Genomic DNA, 25,394 nt, shown 5'->3' with positions numbered 1-25,394 from the left:
CCATTACTGGTATTATTTTTTCAATGTGAACAAATTATTCTTTATTAAATTAAAACGTTTTTATTCTGTGATAAATTAGAGAATTTATAACAATATATAAAGATATTTATCTTGTGTCTATTTCATAATATCAGTTTTATCCTTCATTACTTTAAAAATTAATTATTTTATAAATAATTTACTTTTAACCGTTATTCTAAAAATCTTTTTTATCTTAAACCATTATTTAATTTTTTTTCACATATCTTTTTTTTAATTTTACATTTAACAACTATATTAAAAATTGATTACATATTTGTTATTCATCTTAACTTAAATTTCTTAAAAATTAAAAATCAAATATAAACGTTGTTACGGTTATGTGTTATCTAGTGATACATCTAAAAATAATTGCATAACTAAAATATAATTTTCTAATTCTCACATACATTTCTTTTGTATAAAACTAATTATTTTTCATATTTTTAAAATTTTATTACTTTTATGAAAACTACCCGTATTACATTGGCAGTGTACTTTTATAAATATATTTGTTTATCCCTTATAATCCTTTTGAATTTTCTTAAAAATTTGAATTAATTTGTCTTTGAAACTTTAACTCAATTTATTTTTTCAATTTAAAATAAAATGTGAATCTAGTTTTTTTAAACAAAGTGTAAACAACTCAACTAGTATAAGAGTTGGTTTAAAGATAAGATAAGTAAAACACTCATTTTAGACCTCTAATAAAGAAGGCCTTAACAAAAATTTATTACTAATATTGCTCTATTAAATTAACTATAGAATTATATTTAAGAAAAAAGGTCTCAAACATTTTTCTAGTACTATTATAAGAGTATTAAATTAATTATAAAAATATGTGTAAGAAAAAAAAAACTCAATTTTTTTTATTACTAATATAGCTCTATTAATTAACTATAAGTTTATGTTGGAGAATAAGATTTAGTTAAATTATTCTTATATGTCAATTTTTATTGGTATTAAAATTGATAATTAATGAGTTAAAACTTTTTTTAGTAAATTATGATTTGTTTACGAAAAAGAGAATGATTAAATATATTTACTCTCTTATAATTCATTTACATTCTATTTTTATTTTCTTATTTTATTTATATGTGATTTGTCTAACCTCTCTTTACTTTCCTCTTTCCTACAAGTCATTCTCTTAGGGATTTAACATATTACATTTCTTAATCTCACATTAAATATCATATTGTTTTTGAATTTCATGTTGTATGTGTGTACTAATGCTTTCATCCTCATTTCTGGTTACTATGTTTTTTCTTTTTCTTTTTATTTGTGTTGCTGTTAATTTTATTTTGTTTTGGATTTGTATTAGAATTAAAAATTTGTTTCTTTTGTCCAGTTTTATTTTTCGGTAATTTTCAATTTACAAATTTCGAGTTTTTTTTTTGCATATATCTTGTCCATTTACTATAGTGTTGAGAAAAACATAATTTTGTTTAATTATTTTTATTAATGATTAATTTTAAAATAATCTTTATATATTTGTGAAAAAGTTAAGACTTGAAAAAGAGACTTGAGACTTCAAGATATTACAACTTTACTATCAAGTTTACTTTTTTGACAACCAAAATCATATTTTATTGTTTTAATTCATTTGTTTTATATACTTATCTTTAATTGTTAGTATTTTATATATTACAATTATTTATTTTTTACCACACCTAGCCGGCCTTGCTAGAATATCAACACACATCACCCTTGACCGACATATCTATATCGGCAAAGGCTGGGAGACTGGTGTACCACACCGAGCCAACTTAGTAAAATAACAATAAACGATCACCATGTTTACACGCAGAATCATTCAAGTAACCGGCCTGAGCTAACCTAAGCCTAGTCGGCCTGCACCGGTAACATAAGACGCTAAGAGGAATAACCCACCTAAGACAGCATATGCGGACCGTTAAAGAGAGTAGTCGATTCAGGCCGACAACCTTAAGACACTTAGCTAAATCAAATCCCTCTGATATCCAATAAGCCCACAATAATCGAACTAAGGGCCTGGGCTAGGGCCTAGGCCCACTTACAGCCCAAACTAGAGCCCAACCCATGACATGGCCAGACATAATTAATACTCTATAAATACGCATGGACCCCAGTAATTAAAGGTACGCATTCATTACTCCATTAATCACCTGAGTTGACTTTTTGAGAGCTTTGGTTGACTTAAGCTTCAGAGTCCCTTCTGCAGGTAATCCCTCCCGGTCCAAGCTGACATATGCCAACCGGGAAAGAGGCAAACTGAGGAGATAACGGACTATGTGAATAAGGTGACACTTGTGCCTAACTTATCTTGTTTGTTCTTTGCAGAAACAATTTCATTTAAAAATATATACATATGTCAACTAGAAAATTTGGATCAGACTATTCAACAATTCAAAGGAGAAGAATTGATGCTTTAACTGCATCACATATAGGAACTATAAATAAATTTATCAAAATAGATAAGGAAAATGAATTAGAAAAATGCTTAAACCTTAACAAATCTTTAAAACATCTTAAGGAAAATTATAGATTTGAAAAATGATAAACCAATTAACATTCTTCATTATATAAAAATAATTGATTATTTTTCATATGCATATATAACTTATAGAATAATGTTAACAACTCCACTATCAATCACTTCAGCCGAAAGAGATTTTCCAACGCTAAAAATAATAAAAACTTATTTAAAATCAATAATTTTTCAAGATAGATTAAACGAATTAAACCTATTATCTATGAAAAAATACATGTTAAATGAAATTATGACAATTTAATAAATAATTTTGCATAAAAAAACTCAAAAAAAAAAATTAAAATAAAAGACATCATTCTTTAAGTTTATTTTAAGCCTCTCAAACTCTTGAACCGCCCCTGCCCTGTTTAGTATATATTTGAAACATCATATAAATATATCAAATTTGATTATAAGACCTTAATCCACACATTCACTAAGTTAATTCAAAATTTTGAAAAGATACTAATTTTAATTTTCACTAAAAGTTAGAAGATAAAAAACATATTTAATGTTTATTTTGTTATTATAATTATAAAATTAAATATGAATAATTTGGATAACTTTGTTAAAAATAGTTTATTTATTTTGTAGGTAGTTTTATAATTAAAAAATGATTAAATTAAAAAAAAACAATCAAATTGAAAAACAGTTAAATTTTAAAAAGAAATCTCTTAAAGAATAAAATTGATAAAATAATTATTTTAGTTTTAAAAAAATTATATTTAAAAAATAAATGTGAAAAAAAATACACCTCATAAGTATAAATGTGGACACCCATATGTAAATGTGTGTTTGTAAACAATTTCTGTGAAAATCATTATTTAAATATAATTTACATTGTATCCTAACATTATTCATATATAATACATTTATTTTATTATTATATTATATTTTTTCTTGTCATACCATATTCTTATTGTTATTATTTAAATTATTATTCTTAACTACTGTTCCTTTCTAATGGTGAAAGGAAAATTGAATGGTAAGTGAATTTAAAATGAGTGACATGGGGAACTTTGTTTTGTTTCCTATGAGAGTTCAATACTACTGAACTTGAAACAGTCATGCACCAGAGGAAATATGCTTATTTAGTTTCATCACCATTTTCATAAATAAAACTATACTTCACCATTCAAATCCTCGTATGCCTTAAAAATGGCTAGATCTTGTGAACTCCATAACCTGCCTCCTCTGATTTCAAATCCTCGTTCCAACTCTCAAATTCTGCTCCACCAAACATTACTTGCTTGATCCCAACAAAACTATCAAAAACAAAAACAAACAACACCTTATCTCATTAACAAGAACGAATCAAAACTGTTCATTCCTAAATAAATAGTTGAGTTAAATATGTTTGTAATCCTTAAACTTGGACACAAAACTGAATTTCATCTATTTTTCAAATTTTGATATATTTTTATTTATAAACTTGTAAACTAAATGAATATAGTCATTTTAAACCAACGACATTAAACCTCTTTTACATGTTAAACAACATTATATAGGCTTGCATCGAAACAGGAACATGTCAAATGTTGGGCCAACCTGAAACGTCGTTTGACACATCAAGTTTAATTCGATTTAGTTAAGAGAACTATATCTATTCATTTTTAAAATTTGGTAACCAAACAGTATCAAAGTTTGGAACATGAATGAATTCTAACTTCGTGTTAAAGTTTAGGTACTAAAAACATATTGAACCCTAAATAGTTTTGGTTAGTGGCTTCTTGTGATAGGGTAATTTTGAGGAAATAACTGAACCAAAGTGATTAATTGATAGAATAAGGAAAGTGGAGATCATACTCGGAGCTTATCTGTGTCAAAGCATTTACCAAAACATCCAGAAGCAAAGGTTCAACAGTTCCAATATCCACCCTATTATAATACAAGAAGAAATTATCAGCATTTGCAGTTCACCATTACAGTAACATGTACAAGGAAAATGCAATTGACACTTCACCATATTCGAGCCAAGTTGTCTTGCACCTCAAGATTCCCAATGTTGTAAAATGTGGTTGGTTCAACATTTGCTCCTTGAATGTAATCATAACTTGGTCGTGCATCCAATGGAGACTGTGAAAGCTAAACGTACAAATGCTAGTTCTATAAGCAACAATGTTTAAAAAGTTCACAAAAAGTTAAACTACAAAGGGAAAAGGAGAATGAAAATTTTTGTATCAGCCGCAGAAGAGAAAAACTTACTTGCATATTCATGGAATTGCATCCACCAAGACGGCCAATAATGTGCCATGATCGAATTGTCTGCAAAGACCCAATTCAACACAAATTTCACTAAAGCATTTGTACGTGCCTATCATGGAGAATGAACAACAAACTAATCACAGAGAAAAGTTCCTTACATCACAAATTAAGGAGATGTCTTTGGCCAATGGAACATTGTAGAATTCAAACCATATGAATGAGTTTGAAAAATCAAATCTGGAAATACCATCATTAACTGTAAGATAAATAAAATACTTTTTCGATAAAGAAGAAAAACACAGAATATATCATTTTTGCATGTGTTTTTGACTCGATTGTTACACCAATTACAATTTTAGTCAGATCTTCATTCCTTTACGAAACCATACAAATTCATCATAATTTAACTAACAGGCTAAACAGTAGACACTTCCCTGAAGAGTGTTATAAAAATTGAGTTTAACAATGTATTGCAAAATATCTCCCAACTGCACAGTGTCATTGTTGCACATATCATTGGAGCTTCAACTGCAAGTTACGGTTCTGTTTCCACAATTTGTGGGTTGTTTTAAGTCACTAACCACCTATAAATAGGTGCTCTTTCTCACCTCTAAAGACACACAACTCTCACGTATATCTTAGGGTTTACGGTTTAGGGTTTAGGAATTAGAAAATCCTGAGTTCATATTTACTCTTTAAAAGAGTTCTTTCTTGTTAGTTCTGAATCTTTAAAGAGATCCAATATGTTGTATATTGTGGGATTTGCGCATATACCACAGATAAATCCTTAAAGACAGTGATCTTTTACGTCTCCGGAATTTTCTTTTTCGTGTTCTCATCAGTTATTTTCTAACAAAGAGTCTGGTGCACAATTCTTTAGTTTAGGAACATCTCAAAACAAAACTAACAGTTAAGTCCCTGTTTTTGGATAAACTTCTCTATAACCACTTATAGGAGAAGAAGGAAAAAAGGTAAAGTGAATTGTGTTTTCTCCTATCAACAAAAATCAACTAGCGCGTTTCAGCTTTTGGAAAAGTTAAATGAGAAACCTTCTATAAAAGTTAAGTACATAAGCTAATTTTAACTCATTATAGTGCCACTTACATGCTAATCATAAGAATAAACATACATCTAACTAGTAAATGCCTAAAGGCTACAATTACCAGTAGAACACAAGAGAGCAAATATAGCAACACTAGGCTACAATTAATAATTCATATATCCAAAGTAGGAATTAGAAAATCCCGGTAACATCATCATCTTAAATAATCCTTTTTTTCCTTACAGACATCAAATTGACTCAAGTCATTCTACTAAGCCTTTTTATCTAACCTTAAATAGACTTAACCCAGCATTTTCAGGTTTCTGTCAAAGATTTAACTTGAATCTGAGCTAGTTCAGTGGCAACTAACTCAAATATTTAACTAATCAGTCCACGTCCATAACAATTTAATGCAAATCTCTCAAACCACTAACTAAATATAAATAAATAAAACTACCATACCCCAGTGATAAGGCTTTTTAGCATATGCAAAGAGGTTGGTTTCAAATTCAAACCCATGTTCAATTAGTCACCAAGAAACAACTATAACTTTGCATCAAGGTTTGCCCTCTACCCAAACCACTGCACTTCAGTTTTTTTCTAAAGTTGTTTGACTTAAGGTATTTGCATAATACAATCAGAACCAAAATTTTGAGCATAATCTTCTTAGAATTTGAGTTTCTCTTCAGACCATGCCCTGGGCAAGTGCATAATCTGAAACTAATTTGAAAACTTATTCCTATTCCACCATAAAAGTCTTGAAAATATCCATGTAAAGCATATCGTATCACTTTGATCAACAAAGAGACTACATCAATGTCCTATACATGCTAGTTGGAAAGACAATATGAAAGAGAAAGTATATATTGACAAATCTCAACCACCGTACCATACACTAACAATAACAACAACTATCATTCCTCAACTGTACATTTCTACCACTTCACAAAGATACTACACCAGTAAATAAATATGAGAGGCTATTACACCAGTAAATTCTGGCACACCAAACTGAGGAGAAATTTGAACGTCAGAATAAGAAAAACACAACTACACAAGCAAAATTGCACGAAGAACAGAAAACTGCAAGATATAATCACACATATATGCATGGTTGAGCTTACTTGTTAAATGACACTTTCATTGGTTTACCAGATCCAGTCTTTGTGTGCAGTACTTTGTGCCTCTTCTTTCTTAATCTATCTTCCAACTGCAAATATATCAAGCTCAGTCGATTAATTTAAGCACAAATAATATCCCTCGGTATTAGAATTCAAAGTAGCACACAGATGCTATTCTTTAATTTTTCAACAACAACAAATGTAACAAACATCACACATAGAAAAAAAATACCCCTCCTCCCCACCACCACCACAAGATAAAGTCTACAATGCAAGGCTGAAGTTGTCAAACCATTAATACAGTGATGCTTACTTGGGATTGTGCCTCTTGGGGATTCTCCAGAAAACTCCCCAGAATTGTACCGAGTTCTGGATCTTTATCATAATCCTTCTCTGGCCTACCTGTATATGATCCTCGATCTGAATATCCAGCATCATCATCTTCACCATCTTGTGCTGCTTCTTCAACAATGTTCTTTTCATCACTTGTTGCATTCAAACCTTGACCCAAAAACGCACCTTCGCCATCACCCCGGAGCTCCAAATCTTCCTTAATGACGTCTAGATTGAAGTCCATACCATTCAAATCTTTCGGCTGACTACTAGCACTACATAAGAATGTTCTTTTCCTGGCATTGTTCGGGACTATCCGGAGAGCCATTGGAGATGGCACAAAGTGATTGTCATGAGAAAAAGGTTTCGAGCATGTAATGGTGGTGCAAGAAGGAATGAAAGCAAAAGGGTGCAAGACAATCATGGATTGTGTGAGAAATTTGTAAGGGACGAGTGTACTGTTGTCTTTCAGCTCTATTAACCTGCTGCACCATAATGTTACCACAAGTGAATATATAACACAAATTCCAAGTAGCCCCAATTTTCCCAGCCCTATATAATCAATAACAAATTTTCAATTAGGACCTCTAATAACAAAATTCTTATCCCAGTAAGTGAGGTCAAGTACACGGATCACACAACATTGTTCCGCACACACTTAAAAAGACCGAATCTTCAGAGAGATTATTTAATTTGAAATCCTTGTTATCAGCTGCAACACAAATTTCAAGTACTTCCAATTTGCCTAGCTCGGTATGAACACCAATAAGTTTTCAATCTAAACAAGAAAATGCTTGAATTCAAAGGAAATGGTTTTTGTTTGGTCCATTCGAATTAACCCAACAGCATAGCTTTCAATATTGCACCAGGAAACTAAAATGTTAGAATAACTACATGTACCCAAAATAAAAATCAGAAATAACCACCAATAAAGTTGTGAAATTTAAAATAAAGAGGAACAATAGAAACAGTGCTCCAGAATCTCTCGAAGAAGTTTTGCTAACATTAGCTAACAAAACCTCGTCTTTGCAGATTATAAACCCCACAATCTAGAAGATACAAAAAAGAGAAATGGTGGTGAAAAATACAAGCTTTTTGAGGAAACATCAAGATTGAGTAAAAGGGTGAAAGATAAAGGATGGGTAAAACAAACGAAGGTCTTATCCAGAGAGAACTCACCAAGTTGGTAGGTTTGTACACTCACTGTGTGCTCGGTGCAGCAAAAGAAGCCAGGAGAAGGTGGCTACTTCCTACACATGAATAAGAAACAGAAACTTTGCTAAGAGATAACACAAAGTTCTTTCTAAAAAACTTTAAAAAAATCAAATTTTTTTAGCGTTCTTTGATAAAACTCGTTGGTGCGAGTTTCTGAAAACATCACGAAGTTTGAAACATCTTGTTTTTCATTAGATTGGTTTTGTACGGGAATTTTAAAATCTATAAAATTTTATTTTTACTCGATGTTAATTAATAGTAAAAGTGTTAAAGATAGAAAAAGTGTTATAATATATATATATATATATATATATATATATATATATATATATTCTCACCTATGATGTGATGTACAGATATGATATGTGTCAGACACGACAGTTATCTGACACGTGGATATATTTATTTTGAAAAATAATAGGATATAATATTTGATAGATACGCTATATATGAATATTGAAAATTGTATATTAATTCTTACAAACATAATAAATATATGATTGTTATTGTGTGAATCCAAATTAAAACTACATGTACTAAAGTTGTCAACATAAAAAATATATTAATTATTGTCATCGTAAAAGTACTACTATAACAAAACTCTCAAATAATGACCAATTTCAATTACAAAAAATATGTTAGAGACCAATTTCCTACTTAAAAACCAATTATTTTTGTACTCAAAACATTGGTAGCTAATTGTAGTGACCAATTTATAAACCAATTCATAATAAAAACAAATTTAATTATCTATTTAGAGACAAATTACAATTTTTTGGAACTATTTTAGTTAATAATTTTTAATTTTTAAATTGGTCACTATATAATGACTAATTATTTTTTGTCACTAAAATTAATCATTATTCAAATATTTTCTTGTACTGTACTACGACTTTATAAATTAAATACTTCACTGATAAGTATCGATAAAGTATCCTAAAGTATTGGACATGGACACAGACACGTGTTGGATACGGATACGTAATCTAAGTTGAAATATCAATGCATCATAAGTTCTTACCTATTAACATTTCTTCAAGAATTAAAAAACTTATCTTGTAATATTTTTTTTAAATAATTATGACTTCTGAATAAATCTTGTCAAAAACTCATTTCAATTTTTTACCATTGTTATTAGCCATTTTTATCAGGGGCGATCCGTTTTAACTCACTTCTCTTTAGTCTGTCAAAAATAAGTCAGGGTGGGTTGGTTTTTTACCGAAAAATGGATCAGAAATTACAACTCGTTTCGCCGAGACGAATCAGTGGATTGGCCCACCACTTTTTTTTAAAAGAAAAATAAATTTTATTTATAAAATTTATTTATATATATATACACTTATAAATAAATCTTTAAAGCATATTTAATCATATAAATATTTTCTAAGCTTTTAATTGATCAATTAATATCTTTAGTTGGATAAATTAAAATAATTATTATATTTACATATTAAATTACTCGATCATAACTAATAACTGGAACTTAATTTGTAAGTGTCAATGATTTAAATTATAATAGTATTACATATTTACATTTATACAAAAATATAATATAAAAAATTTACTTTTTTAATTATTTTTAATTTAAAAAAAAATAAATAAATAAAAATGAGCCAGCGAGTCAAGGGCGTGTTGGCCATCCTTTGGTCGATCAGTTTGACGAGTAGGCAAATTGGGCCAAAACAGGTTAGTAGGTTGAAAAGTATAACTCATTCCACCCTTTTCTTGATGGGTTAGGCCCGCTTTCGACACCTCTAATTTTTATGACATATCTTCTTTTATTTATCTTCACTCCTTATATATATATATATATATATATATATATATATATTGTCTATTTTAAATTAAGTGTAATTACCATAAACAAATTGTTCATATGATATTATGATATGAAGTTAGAAAAAAATAATGATTTATAAAGATTAAATATAAGGATCTAGATAATGGTTTGAGAGTTGTAGCGATTTTAAAAATGATACTAGATTCTTTTATTCATACAAAATTCAAATAGAAATAGATTTAATGTTAATTGAGATTCACTTTATAAATGTTGTCATTCTTAGAAACTTTTTTTAAGGTTTCTTCTGCCTTCTCTTTAACTTTCTAACTCATCTCTCATGCTATCAGTCAATTCACGACAGAGAGATTTATACTTCTGATTGATTAGAATATAAAACATTGTAAGTTCACTTTTCGCTTTATTCTTGAGTTAGTTTAGCATATTTTTTTTAGACATACATGGTTCTAGGGTCTATCTTATGACTCAAAATAGCTCAAAGTGGATTTTTGTTTAGTTATGATCGTTATGATATGCTTATACCTATGATATGATGTTTGTATAAGTAGTTAGAACATCTTGTGAGAACTAAAATTTTAGGGGCAGTCTTGAGTAAGGGTTTTTTTACACTAGACAAGGGAAGTTAGAAATAATTACCTTTGGTTGTACTTGTCTTTAATCCAAATGTGTATTTATGATAAGCTTGTATGATGATTTGGTGTGATGTTGTTTTGATAGAAGTTCAATTGCGAAGAACCTTGCTCGGTGAACTTTGGATTGTGACATTATGATAAAATATGTTAAATTGAATGTTGATTTGTGGAATAATTGAGAATGGGCAAATTGGTTTGAACAATTAACTTTTAATGGATATTTCAATTTGATTTGGTATCAACTATGATTTATAAAAGAGATAAAACACTAATTAGATTTAATTGAGCAAACTAACGTGTTTGTTTTTTCTTTGATTTTTGATATAGTGTCGAGCGGTGTTAAGGGAGCATTGGGCACAACACTAAAAAAAAATGAAGTTGATGAGCTCCTATGGTATATGGCACTATCTGTGTGTGAAAAGTCACAAGAGCCTTTATATGTATGATATTCTTTAAACATTGATGTTTTATTTGTAAAAAGGTGTATGTTTATTAAAATTTAGTGTTTAAAATTTGTGAAAAGCCACAAGGGTCTTTATATGTATGATATTCTTTAAACATTGATGTTTTATTTGTAAAAAGGTGCCTGTTTATTAAAATTTAGTATTTAAAATTAGTGGTAAGTTTTAATTTATTTTAGCTCACCCTATTGTGTGTTGTGTTGTGGTTTGTCCACATGTTATTATCATATATTATACGTGAGTAGAGGATAATGCATGTAAGAGTGATAAGTAGTGTTGAGACTACTGAAAGTTGATAAGAAGTAGTTGTTGCTTAGGTATATAAATTATTCATATTATATAGATTTTCCTAATTAATAAAAGATTTACTATATTTTGAAAGTTTCACTCTTTTTTGTTTAATGAAGAATAGTAAATTTAACTTATATACTTAAATTTGTTTGTGTTTGTTTTATCAATTGTGTAATGTTATAATTAGTAAGATAATCCTATTAAATTAGAGTGTTACACTAAAAGAAGAACTAAAATAAAAATATATAAGAGTTAAATTAGAGTGTTACACTAAAACAAAAACTAGAATAAAAATCTATAAGTTACTATAAGAAAATTGATAGGTGAAAAATATATCAAGCTATTAAGGCATTGCAAAATTATAGTATTGTTTTCCTTAATAAAGATTTTATAACAAGTACTTTTTTCAACTGTAGTTTAACTTACGAATATTATTAGTGTAAAATATATTTTCTTTTATTATCTATAAATGAATTTATATTATCATTTCATTACATTGGTTAACACTGGAATAAAAGCGTAGTTTTATTAATTGATTGTGATCGGACCTCCGATGTAGAGATGGCAACGGGGTGGGGCGGGGACGGGTTTCACTATCCCATATCCATCCCCGTTAAAAAAATTCATCCCCATCCCCATACCCAAACCCAACGGGTATCAAACTTTTGTCTCATCCCCATCCCCACCGGGTACCGGGTGTAATTTCGTACCCATACCCATACCCGTTTTCTTACTACTTTAATATTAATTTTAATTAATTTTTATAAAAAATTACGGTAAAGGAAACATAATATTATTAAATATTCAATATTAGGAGTATGGTTGTTTCTTCGATATCAAATACTTTGAAATAAATTATAATTGTTTACATTTTAGATTATAATACCAAATAAAATTTGATGAGAACCAAAACATTTATTAAATTTGCAAACATTAATGAAACCTAGTTGATAAATTTTAAGAATATTTTTTAAAAAATATAAAAGGAAAAAATATTTTTTTAAAAATATAAAAGGAAAAAATATTTTTTTAAAAATATAAAAGGAAAAAAAATATTTAAATTAAAATATATTTTAAATGTTTGTTTACTTCAATTTTTTAAATTATAATGAATCTATTTTTTATACACTAATAAAAGTTATAATACATCACTTGATCAAAATGACGCAAAGAAAAAATAATAAACATAATAATAAAACTTTAACATAGATCTTGTATCTTTTGAACCACAATATATATTGGATGGTTGTAAAAAAATTTCATGGCAATTACATTAAATTTTTATATTGTAGTAAATAAAAATTATTTATACAACTATAGTGAAAAAATTAAAGTATGAATGTAATGAGTTAGAAAATAAAAAATAATTAGATAAAATTTATCGAAATAATATTCTACATGATGAAAATACACAAAAATAAAAATATTAAAAAATTAACAAATGTGTGTCTTTTAAACAATTTGAAGACTATTGGAAGGAATTGCACAAAGAAAAACAAATGTATAATTAAGGGTGTGATAAGACGAAAAATATCTTAGAGATCTAAGAAAACTTTTCAAATATCAGCATATATACTCAATAGTTGAGAAATAACAAAAATTGTTTTAGCGAAATAAAAGAGTTCAAATAAAACAAAACTTAATAATAATAAGTAAAGAATTTTTTTTATATTACCTAGTAAATGAAATGTTTATCCTATTAAACACTTAAATTGAGAGTATTAAACATTTTCATGTGAAAGGAAAATATACAATAAATAAAAATATTAAAAAATAATAAAAATATTCAAATGTTAGACATAACTTTTTTTTAATTTACATACATCATTTTAACATAATTACATCAAGGTTATGATAAGATAAAAAATATATTTGGAGATGTGAATGAGTTTCATGACAAACCAAATATTTAGAACAAATAAAAATAGAAAGAATATATATATATATATATATATATATATATATATATATAGGGTTACTTAATTAATTGTGAATATTTTAATAATTTAAAAGAGGATGGAGATATGGCAGGGACGGGTATTATGGCGGGAATATATTCATCCCCATCCCCATCCCCATACCCAATCAAAAAAATCGGGAATTCCCCATACCCATACCCATACCCAGTCAATGCGGGGATTCTCCGTCAAAACGGGGACGGGTTCGGGCAATACCCACGGGGACGGGTTTATTTGCCATCTCTACTCCGATGAAAGACTCTTTCTAAAAAGAATTCTTAAATTTTTTCTTCCCATTAATTGTTTTAAAGAGTGAAATGCATCTTTAGTCTTTAAATTTGGACATGAAATTAGATGTTATTTGTCCAAAATTTAGTATATTTTAATCAAAATTTAAAAAATAAATGAATATAATTGATTTAATCCAATTATATTAAATATTTTTTTCATGTTAAATGATTGGTCTCAAATGTGATTTGACAAATGAAAAAACTTAACGAAATTAAAATAGAAGAAATATATATATATATATATATATATATATATATATATATATATATATATAAAATTTATATTTAATTTTAAAGTTTGATGACCAAATATCAAAATTTGAAATAAAAATAAATTTTAATTTTCCATCAAAATTTAAATTCTAAAATCATATTTGAATTAAAAATGAGATAAAAAAGAAAAAAAAATCTTCACTTTTTACTTTCTTTTCAATTCAAACAATTTGTTTCATTTTTTTTATTCATAATTTCAAACAAAAATTAATAAATATATTTTAAATAAGATAACAAAACAAGTTAATATGATCTGTTTTGCTTTCGTCTATTATGGCAAAATGAAGGTGGAGTAAATTATCCTGCATCAATAAAATTAGTTGAAATTTTTGATTCATTTTCGTCATATGACAATTCAGCTTGTTAATTTTTTTTATAATGTTTCTAGAATCTTGAGATTTCTTGAATGGGTGCTCAAAGGTATAGTCCTTCAAGTTTTTGTCATTCGTTACCTTGTGTGAATTATGAAATAGGGGATATATGTAGAAATGGATTCCGACGATTAAGTCAACAAAAACTCTCAAAATCAGAATTCGAACTAGGATGCTAATGAATTGTGTACCTCTAATTACTTAAGTCCACTTATATTTATAGGGATTTGATTGTCCTTGTATCATATTATTTGTTTTTCATGGGCCCAAGCTTTGGGCTTTGAGTACGCTTAATTGGCTTTTACTAAATTTTACTGATTTTAACCAAGCTTAATTGGGCCTATATTATAGGCTCAGTTCCCTTTGGACTTAGCTCACTTGGTTTTGTTTTCGCCTAAGTTAGAGGAGTTTCGTGATCATACTAGCATGCTATATTTCTTTTTGTTGCTCGCATACTTGTCATCCGCTGGTGTATTAGGTTGAACACTCATATCTTCTTTTCTTTTAGTTGATGGTTCCAAGTAGCATTGACCGCAAAATATATAGTTAGTTTCCTACCCTTTTAACGATATGGGAAGTACACGACCTTCATAGTCTCCTAAGTACTCATTTTTATTATACCGTTATGTATTCAGTCGTGTTGTATTTATAGGTCTTTAGTGTGCAGCCTGCCGACTCCTATAATACAAAAAATATAATTAATTATACAAATATTTTTTAAAATTTAAATTAATTAATTAATATTTTGAATAAAATAATTATTATTATTACATATTGAATTATCTTATTATAATTAATAATAAACAAAAATAAATTGATGAATTAAAAGCAACTTAACCTGTCAAAATTTGATAAAGTGAGAAGCCGAAGTTCATCTTCACCCCGTACCCTGACGGCAAAATAAAAATTCTTCAAGTTTTAAAAAACATTGGACACTTCTAAACCCTACATACTTCTAACTATTATTAAATGTTACGCTTGAAGAAATGTTTCTAGAAATTGATCTCTTCAAAACCAGATGGTTCTTTGATGAATAAAATATATGTTAAACAATCGAATCTTATAAATAAATATATTTTACACTAATTCATTCAGTTAGTTAAAATAACAAACAAAATAATAAAGAAATACAGTATTGGGTAAAACTTTTTTTCTTTTAAAGGTTATTTCTTCCTGCAACCTCATAATTATTAACTGCACCTTCATAATAAGAGAAAAAGGCTTACGTCACTATAGTCTTGTCGTTATTATTATCACCATTGCCGGAGAAAGAAGAGTGTGAGAATGCTACGGGGAAGAAGAAGAAGGGAGAAAATATAAGAAAAAAAATTTTCTACAAAGTGTTTTTTAACGTATTTTATATATTTTGGAAAGTTCTTCCCGAAATAAATTTTATAGAGAAAAGTTTTGAAAAATTCACTCCATAAAGGATTATACGAGTTTTTTTTTTTTCTGGAAATCTTATTTTAGAAAATTTATTTCATAATCTATTTCATACGTTTCAAAATAGCTTCATTCGGAAAATTTGAGATGGTTCATGAAGAAATTGTGGGGTACAGAAAGTAAAAAACTTCTTTTTAATCACTGACTCATGGGTTGATTATTGGCCCATTTTTGTATGGGCATTTTGTTCCTTTCATCATGTTTTTAGGCTTTTTCTATATACACCTCCTAAATTATTAATCATACTTTTATAAAAATTAAAAAATATTTTAATATCCACCTTCATTATTATTTAAATATTATGTTTCAACTTTCATTGTCATTATTATTTGAACTCTATTTCCACACCTTCATCTCCATTAATTTTTAAATCCAAAATTTGCACCTCTTCTTTGTTATCTTAAATCCTATGTATTTTCAATTTATATTGTTAGAAGTCTCTTATCAATTAGAAATAAGGTCATTTGATAGTATATAAGTAGGGTACAAAGTTCACCTTACGAGTTAGTTTTATGAGGTTGAGTTAAGCTTAAGCTCCACTTCTTAACATGGTATCAGAGACAAGTTAGAGTCTATTCTAACGATTTTTTTTGGATATCACGCATGAGATAATATATAGGTGGGATACAAACCTCACCTTATGAACTTCACTTCTAACACTTTCATTTTTCCTCTATTAAAAATAATTAAATATCACCATAATTTTAATTTTTACATTGAATTCAACTTTTCCATCAAATTCAATACCAACATGCTAGTTTATTATCACCGATGTGATACTGATATATTGTGCAAATCAATCATATAAATTATAATGTGTTTTCATAAGTAACTTATATTAATATGACGCATTTGTTTGTCAAAAAAAAATCGGCTTCTTCTAATATTATCAAAACTCACTCTAGAAAACATACACCTATTTTTAGAACTTTATAATAAAACAAAGTTTTAGAAAACGCTTTTAATATGAATATTTATTTTTTAAAGTGGTCTTTGATATTTTTTTCACCATGACTCAAACGTTAAAAACTTTAAACGATTCCAAGTTCAAAAAAACACGTGTGTTGAAAGAATAAAGGGAATTCAATGAAAAAGAAAAAGAAATGGAGGGAGAACTATGCTTATAAAATAAGTGTGAGGAAGTTAACAATCTCCACACAAAAACAAAGAATAACTCATAAATAAGACAAAATGTTAATATTATGCGAAGAATTCTAGTGTAAAGTTTGAAGTGTTACATTAAGTAAAATAAACATGATTAAATTAAGCAATATTTATTTTAAAAAAACAATCAAAAGGGGTAGATAGATTCATAGACACATACATAAAAGAAAAAAAGAATGTTAATAGTATATTGTGAGGTGTAAATGGAGGTTTAGGTCTTTATCGAATATAAGTAAAGCACGTGTGGAAGCATTTTATGATTATACGAATTGGTGTTTTCTTTACCAATGCTTACGTGATACCATTTATTTTGACCTTCAATTATTGTTTCTTTGTTTGTTCTACTTTCTAACCAAAAGTTTAGGTTCTTCATTCCATTCAAAGAGACAATACTCCTACCCTACACTTTCTTTGGTCAATGCTACACCAATGAATTTTCTTGCAAATTCTTGCCTTCCATTTTTTTCAAAAATTAGAAATCCAATATTTTTAAGTTGGAAAACCTTCACTTCCCATATATCCTTAGTCATAGAGTTTAAAATGTATAAATAAGTAAACTGAGTTAATTAGGATTTTAGTATCAATATCACATTATATGTGGATTTAAGATGAGATTTGCACTCCACTTATATACTATGAAGTTGGCTTATGTGAAATTTCCAACAGATTTAAAAAGATTTAATATGATTATTTCAATTCAATTGATATTAACATTGTTTCGAAAGTGATCACATATTAATGTTTTTACATTTTTCTTTTCAATTTTTTTATTCTTCTTTTGTTTTATTCCCCTTCCCCTTCTCAAGTGGTCACCTCCAAAACATTTACTTTATGAAAACAAATATTTTAAAAAAAATATTAATTAACATCAATTTTTAACAAAAGAAACTAAATTAATTTTTTAAAATAAAATAAAAAATAAATTGAAGACAAGAGAATCAAACAAATTCGTTAAATAAACTCTCTCTATATATATATATATATATATATATATATATTTATTGAAATCAAAATATAAATAAATTTTTAACTCATAAACCAAGCAAAATTAAGTTTCACCTAAATTTAAGTAGCAAAGTTTTTGAAAGAGTTAAATTCCAATTAAGACTTTGTTCACTTTCATGAATTGATTCTTTAGCGGATGAAAGGATGATGGTTTTCTTTGTTCAGTTACGCTAATTTGTCAAGATTTAAAAGAGTATATTTAAGGGATTAGGGGTATGATGAATTCATGCCCAAATGCAAAGATTAGAGGGTATTTACATTTTATAAAATCTCTTTTACTTAAATATCCTGTTATCATTTAAAATTATATTGGAGTTATGTGTAAAGAGCATAAAATGAAAAAAAAAATTGCAAAAATGAATAGAGGATCAATAGAAAAGAATTTAATAATAATAATAATAAATAATAAATAATAATAAAATAATAATTATATTAATAATAAAATTAAATAATAATAATATAACAATAATATAAGCTCATACAAATATTAATTACCTGAAGGGTAATATAGTAATTTATCTTTTATATCTATTAAAATATTTTTTTATCTATTACATCAATCAAATTACTCACAAACTTTACTCTCAAATTCACTTACAATCATCTCTAAATTCTTTCAAAAAAACAACACCCAATTCACTCTCATATCCACTCAAACTCATCCGCCCTTTCTCCCTCAAATTTATCTCTTCAAATGAATAGACCCTAAAAGTTTTATGGCACCGAAATGGAATAATAATGAGTTAATCATGACAACTCTAAAAATAATATTGATAATGAATTATTATTGTTGTTATTACATAGAGATAATCGTACTAATAGTCACAACGGGACACACTAACAGCACAATTATAAATGAATAAAACACAGAAACAAGCACAATATTAATATTATTATTACTATTATTTATTTATTTATTTATTTATTATTATTATTATTATTATTATTATTATTATTATTATTATTATTATGATGATGATGATACTATTATCACAACATATAATCATTTATAACTATGGATACATGAACACGTTAGCCTAACATGCTTTAGTATAATTATTACTAAAACAAGAATTACAATAGTATGATGTGAAGTGCAAGAATTAATTATATTTTGTGATAACTTTTTTCTCAAGGAACAATATAAGATAAAATTGTTTTTGCCTTTTGTCACTAATTAAAAAGATTCAAAAACAGGATAACTTATTTTAAGTTCTTTATTCTGACCACACTTAACAGAATCTAATTGTTTAATTTATCTTTTTTAGTAATTGTTAATAACATATAGGAATAAAAGGATATATCCGGTTAAAATTGAAAAAGACAGATTTTATCATGAATAATCAACATTAAAAATGCACACTGGCACGATATTAATTTAATTTAACCATTTTAAATTTGAATTCAGAATATAGAGATTTGAGTTAAATATTTAAGGTAGAAATTTGTATTTCATCATGATTTTACAAGTCTCAGTCAAAATCACCTCTAATGAAAATATGGTTTAAACAAATAATATTAAAATGAAAAATAATAAATATATATATCTCCATGTATATTTATTTTTTACTTCTACATGATTAATTTTGTACTATATTTTAGTTAAATTAATATAATTGTCAATTAACATCATATCTAAATATTAATGGTAATACATTAAAAAAATTACATAATTATTAAAATTTAACACTCTAGATTGATAGATTTTTTCTACTAAATAAATAATCTCATTATTGGTATTAATTATAAAAACTATATATTCATTATTACCTTATTCATCAATAATGTAAAGAAAAAAGTTTTCAAATACGTAACAGGTAAACAAAAAAGTGATACTTTATGTGATACAACAAAAGTTAACATCAGTAGCTTACATTATCTACACCATTATAAGACTATCTTACTATTGATTCTCTCATATTCTCTTATATGTATTATCTTCTACTCAGGTATAATGTACAATCATCCTAGATGAATAAAACTCCAACAAACACTAAAAACAAGGGTAAGCTAAAATTATTTAAGATTATTTGATCAGTTGCACAAAACAAGAAATATTACAATCATAAAGGCTCTCAAGGAGCTTTCGTACTCATCATACATCATGCACGATCTCTGAAGGACTCAATGTATTGATTAGAATATGAGATCATGCACTTGTTATACTCACCCTCACCTTTCATGGGTCCTTGCCATCCCATGGCCACATCCTCGCCATCACATGGCCACATCCTCGTCGTCTCATTGTCATATCTCAAACCAAGGAGTATAACAAGGTAAATCACTCATATGTAGAATTGACCATCAAGGCCAAATCTACCTATGAGGACTTCTTTCAACTCTCGCCCTAAGTATCTTTCACTACGTGAGTCAAATAGTTAGTAGAATCAGGATAGTCTCACTTCAGACTTTAACATCTATACATTCCACACAACATCCAAATAGTAACATTCCCACCTTAGGAATCATTACCTCATCATTCATATCAAACCAAAGTAAAACTACAATTACTTCAAATTACATTCAACATTCACACGTAGTTCATACATTACATTCTTATATAATCTTAAATCATCACACCATGTACTACATATGTACCTTACTTCCATCTAAACTCATCACATATCATTTAATTCAATTGAAATATTAATAATACATTCAACCACCACTATTGTCGTGTTTAGATCCTTAATTTACAGTGAATTGTTTACCTAATATATATGTATGTGAATGTAGTTATTTCTAAGGAGGAAGTTCTATATTGAGAGGTTATACGTTGTATAATAGCGATTCCAAAAAAGATAGTATTCTAACTTTACTATATAGAAAAATATTAGGTGGTGATAGCTAATGGATGTTCCCATGACTTATATTGTAGTGTGAAAAAGAACTGTGCCCGATAGATTGTAAAGAATTTATCTTATCATATGAGGAGGACTTTGTTTCCTGAGATGTAGCTTTGTATGAATGTAGTTAAATAGGTTCAAAATATTTGAATATAATTTTATGCACGAGTCTTCTGGAAGTAAGGTTGTTGCCAATGATGATTATATGATTTTCATTATTGAATGATATTAATTAAACAATGGATGTGATGTGAAAATGTGCGATTGTGTGAATTTTGACCTTATAAACGTGTTATACTTTTAAAAGAATGTTACCTTACCATATTTGTCTCGTTTGTGCTACTTTAAATGTGATGATTTATGTGCGTTTAAATTTCCTATAAAGAAGAAATAATTTTATTTTTAAACGTGTTTAAGGAAAATTGTACACACATACACACACATGTGTGGGAAAAGAGGGAGGGAGGTATGAGGGAGGTATGTATTTAATCTAAGTTTTGATGATGATTAATAGTAATAGTTAGATGAGATGTTACACTTGAGACTTGAGTAAGATAAGTGTTGAGATCATTATCTCTCCTCACAAACAAGTGGCACTTAAATGACAAAAGGTCGCACAAAGGTTGATGAATGATGGTGTTGCATGGGGTTGCAAAAGTTATGACACTAAACATTTACATGTCAATGCTCAAGTGACAATGTGGTTGCCTCGAGCATTAGTAAAGTGATGTTTTAGTGTTTATAACTTGTTGGACCCTACCAATGAGTGTCAACAGTCAAGTGTTGGGACAACACTCAAGCAGTATGTGCTTAAGTATTAAGTGAGGGAGAGGCTAACCCAACTCAATTTCCTTTGAAAATGGATGCTTGAACAACGAGAGCTCGCTCAAGCGAGATAAATGTATTTATTCTCTCTCTTCTAGGGTTGTTATTGCTCAAGAAAATAAGTCTTATTTTGTGTGAAGAAATAATGTCACTCAAGAGGGATGAACTCACTCAAGTAACACACATGATATGATGACCCTTCTATGATTTTGTTTCCCTTTATGAGTGTGTTGTGACTCTTTATGGATATGCAATAAAAGATACCTTAGACCGAATGATCATAATATTAAATATGAAACTCATTAGGAAAAAAAAAATTCTATGATTTCCTAAGGTGGTGATAAAGTGAAAGAATTTGGCACATCAAATTATTATAAAGTATGTACATTAACTATTTACACGTCAAATTGTTATAAAGTAAGTATATTGACTATCTAGACAAGGAAGTTGATAATGAATTTCCAACATGCTATGTATGTTAATGATATAAAATAATGTTTCTAGAGTGAAATTTAAGAATACCAGAAAGAGTTTTACAAATGTGACCCAATTAATTTAAAAAAATTAATTAAGATAAATCCTAAATAAATCTGATTAAAGTACACCTATTTATATATTATAATTTAATTATCTCTATTAAAAGTGGTTATTATCACTTTTTAATATTTGATGGAAGTTGATATTGTAACATAATTTTATTTTGTTAAAAAGAATTATAATAACACGGTTTTCCTTAAAATAACAGAAGAGAACAACCATTCTTATGATCCTCGTAAACTAAAATAAAAATAAATGTTTTAACACACAATTTTCTTATTTTAAATTGAAAATTACAACATAAAATTAGGTTGTAATTACTGATTTTTAATTTAAAATAAAGTTAAATATATTTTTAATTTTTAAACTTAAATGCAAAATTAAAATTTTAAAGATTGATATATTTTTATCTTAAAACTTGATAAATAAATAAATATATTTCTCTTAACTTAACAATTTCTTTTAGGTGTTAAATTTTATATGACTATGTTCATTTTTTTTAAGGTTAGAGTACCAAATTACATCATAATTTGAGACAAAATCGAATTACAAATTCGCCTGAATTAAAACCATATTTAACACCTTAAAATATAAATTTTCATTCTTTATATATATATATATATATATATATATATATATATATTAAATCTTATATATTTTTTTATATTTTTTTAAATTATCCTTTTTTAAAAAAAAAAAAATCCATGATACCAAGTGACATCCATTTGTTTCGTAAACCGGTGAACCTTAATATCAACGGAATCATGTTTTATGCCCTCCCACTATTTGTGAACTATTTTATATCAATGTCCATTCATGCTTCTAGTTCCAACATTTACATCACTTTTACGTTTTTTTCCAACCTAAAAATCAATTCAAATCTCAATAATCGTGTCTGCGTTTTTCTTTTTTCCTCAAGTCTTAGCCATTGCTTTTGCTAGTTGAGCAAGGAATAATTCAAACTATCAATAATAAATAAGAAAATGGAATAAATCAAACTTGCGTTGAGAATATTGTAGAAAGGAAATGAGACTTTTTCCTTAAAAAAAGTAATATTTTAAGAGTTGGGGATGTGAGAACTATATATGGATGGGAATAAATTAGGTCCTACACGTGGATTTATGGTTTAGCTTGTAATACTTAAGTTACGTAATGTTAGACTTTTTTTAAATAAATATTATTAAAACAATTTCTATTTATGTTAAATAACAATAAAATATATAACATAAATGTTATAATAGAGTACCATGTAAACTAAAAATATTCTAATAATTTAAAACATGATAATTTATAAAGATAATATATATATATATATATATATATATATATATATATATATATTATAAATTGGTAATATTTTCGATTGATATGAAATTTTTAATATATTCTTCTCAAGTTAATAATATAATATATTTATATCGAAAACATTAAGTGCAAAAATCGAAAAATTGAGAGACTTAATGGTATATGATATGATAAAGTCAAATTTCAACGATAAAATTTAATACCATATTAAAAATAAATTTTAATTTACTTGACCAAATAAGATCATATTTGTTTGTACTTATATTATAAATTAATTTTATTCCAATACTTTTATCAGTGTCTAATATTAAATAATGATTATTTATACAAGTAATTCTCTTTAACCATAAATGGCTAAAATACGTATAGTTAAAAAATAAATAATTATTAAATAATGTTTATTGATCCACGCATTTTAATATATATATATATATATATATATATATATATTATTAAAAAAACAAATTACTTATGTAATTATACTCGAAAGTGATACATAAGTTTCAGCATATTTCAAATAAGTAACGACTTAGAAAACATTGCATTGTATTTTTCTATGAGAAAAAAATTGATAAACATTAAAAAAACAACATAATGTATTGTAATCTGATACTTTTCAAAGTTAATTTTTTATGAGTATGATAATGAGAATAATTAGGTCGATCTATAGGAAATGATAACTTAGTACATATTAAGTTAGGCAGGTTTTAGAATTAAAAAAAAAATGTTAAGTTAGGCTTTAAGTTATTAAGAAAGTTAGTTCTACCGGGTTCAATTATTTAACTAAATATAACTAACACATTTTATCAATATTATTGTAATATTTTAAATTATAAATTTATTTATCTCACCTACACAAAACGTTAAGTTTAAAAATATGTCATGTAAGGTAGCATAAATTTTCATTCGGTACCTATATTTGAATAATTATAAGGAATAATTAAGCAATTAAATATATTTTTATTGTGTAAATAAGTATACAATTATCTGATTTTATTATAAAATAATACTATATTTTTATTTTTAAATTTTAAAACTGTTTTTCAAACTAATTGGCTGCACTTTGAAGGGAAAAAATATGTAGCTAGCTAACTTCATGACATCTTGGAAATAAATAGTTAGATAGAGTAATATAATAAGGATAAATGTTTAACTTATACCTGAATAAAAAACTAAATAATCATTTAACCATATCAATATTGTAATAAGTTGGTGTGTTACATAAAAAGAATCTTTAAGATACTTCAAATAAATGTCATTAATTTATTTTAAATAAATATTTGAAATTCAAAGAATTGAAATTTTAGAAAGAAAATAATTAAAGAAAAATGTTTTACAAAAATTAAATACACATTGAAAATAGTGTTTTCAAAATTTTGTAAAACTACTTTTTTTTTCATAAGAACAACAATCCAAATTTAATAATTTTAAGAGCAATGATATATTTATATCTATTTTAAGTTTAATTTATATCTATTATTAGGGGAACACATTTTATTCTATCAATCAACAAAAAATAATTTGGATTCTAGTTAAAAAATGTAAAGTAATCAATCACTTAAAGACAAAATTTCGAATTTTATAACGAATAATATTTTTAAATGCGATACACATATAGATATAACTAATAATCATTAAATCATAAATTAATATAATCTTTTTTGATGAAGTACAAGTACATACATTAACATCAAACAACAAATTTGTCAAAACTCCCAAAAAAGGGAGTTCAATTTTATTCACTTTCATCAA

At 26.8% G+C, this 25,394-nt stretch overlaps 1 protein-coding gene across 2 annotated transcripts; it reads right to left on the bottom strand.

Moving 5' to 3' along the window:
• Positions 1-3,443: 3,443 nt before the first annotated feature.
• On the bottom strand, positions 3,444-8,619 carry LOC114187019. 2 transcript variants are annotated; one of them, XM_028075121.1, is made up of 8 exons: positions 8,408-8,619; positions 7,209-7,710; positions 6,899-6,984; positions 4,891-4,969; positions 4,733-4,792; positions 4,491-4,612; positions 4,334-4,405; positions 3,444-3,792 (listed from the first exon to the last, which is right to left on the bottom strand). In XM_028075121.1, exons 2-8 carry the CDS (start codon positions 7,650-7,652, stop codon positions 3,690-3,692), a joined length of 966 nt encoding a protein of 321 aa, XP_027930922.1. In that variant the 5' UTR covers positions 7,653-7,710; positions 8,408-8,619; the 3' UTR covers positions 3,444-3,689. The 2 variants fall into 2 exon arrangements, with proteins under 2 accessions (XP_027930922.1, XP_027930921.1); XM_028075120.1 differs by having other exon boundaries at positions 7,209-7,713; positions 8,408-8,601.
• Between the last annotated feature and the right edge of the window lie 16,775 nt (positions 8,620-25,394).

Source organism: Vigna unguiculata, chromosome 6 (assembly GCF_004118075.2).
Source record: "Vigna unguiculata cultivar IT97K-499-35 chromosome 6, ASM411807v1, whole genome shotgun sequence".
Lineage (NCBI taxonomy): Eukaryota > Viridiplantae > Streptophyta > Magnoliopsida > Fabales > Fabaceae > Vigna > Vigna unguiculata.
The sequence above is the reverse complement of the archived record's forward strand: the minus strand, read 5'-3'. Positions and strand labels throughout refer to the sequence as shown.

What these genes read in the sequence shown, in the direction of transcription:
- LOC114187019 (XM_028075121.1), bottom strand. Translation starts at nt 7,652, where the DNA reads ATGATTGTCTTGCACCCTTTTGCTTTCATTCCTTCTTGCACCACCATT. An exon ending in CCCAAGAGGCACAATCCCAA is followed by an intron (nt 6,985 to 7,208) that starts GTAAGCATCACT and finishes ATATATTTGCAG; the next exon opens with TTGGAAGATAGATTAAGAAA. An exon ending in ATGAAAGTGTCATTTAACAA is followed by an intron (nt 4,970 to 6,898) that starts GTAAGCTCAACC and finishes TGGTATTTCCAG; the next exon opens with ATTTGATTTTTCAAACTCAT.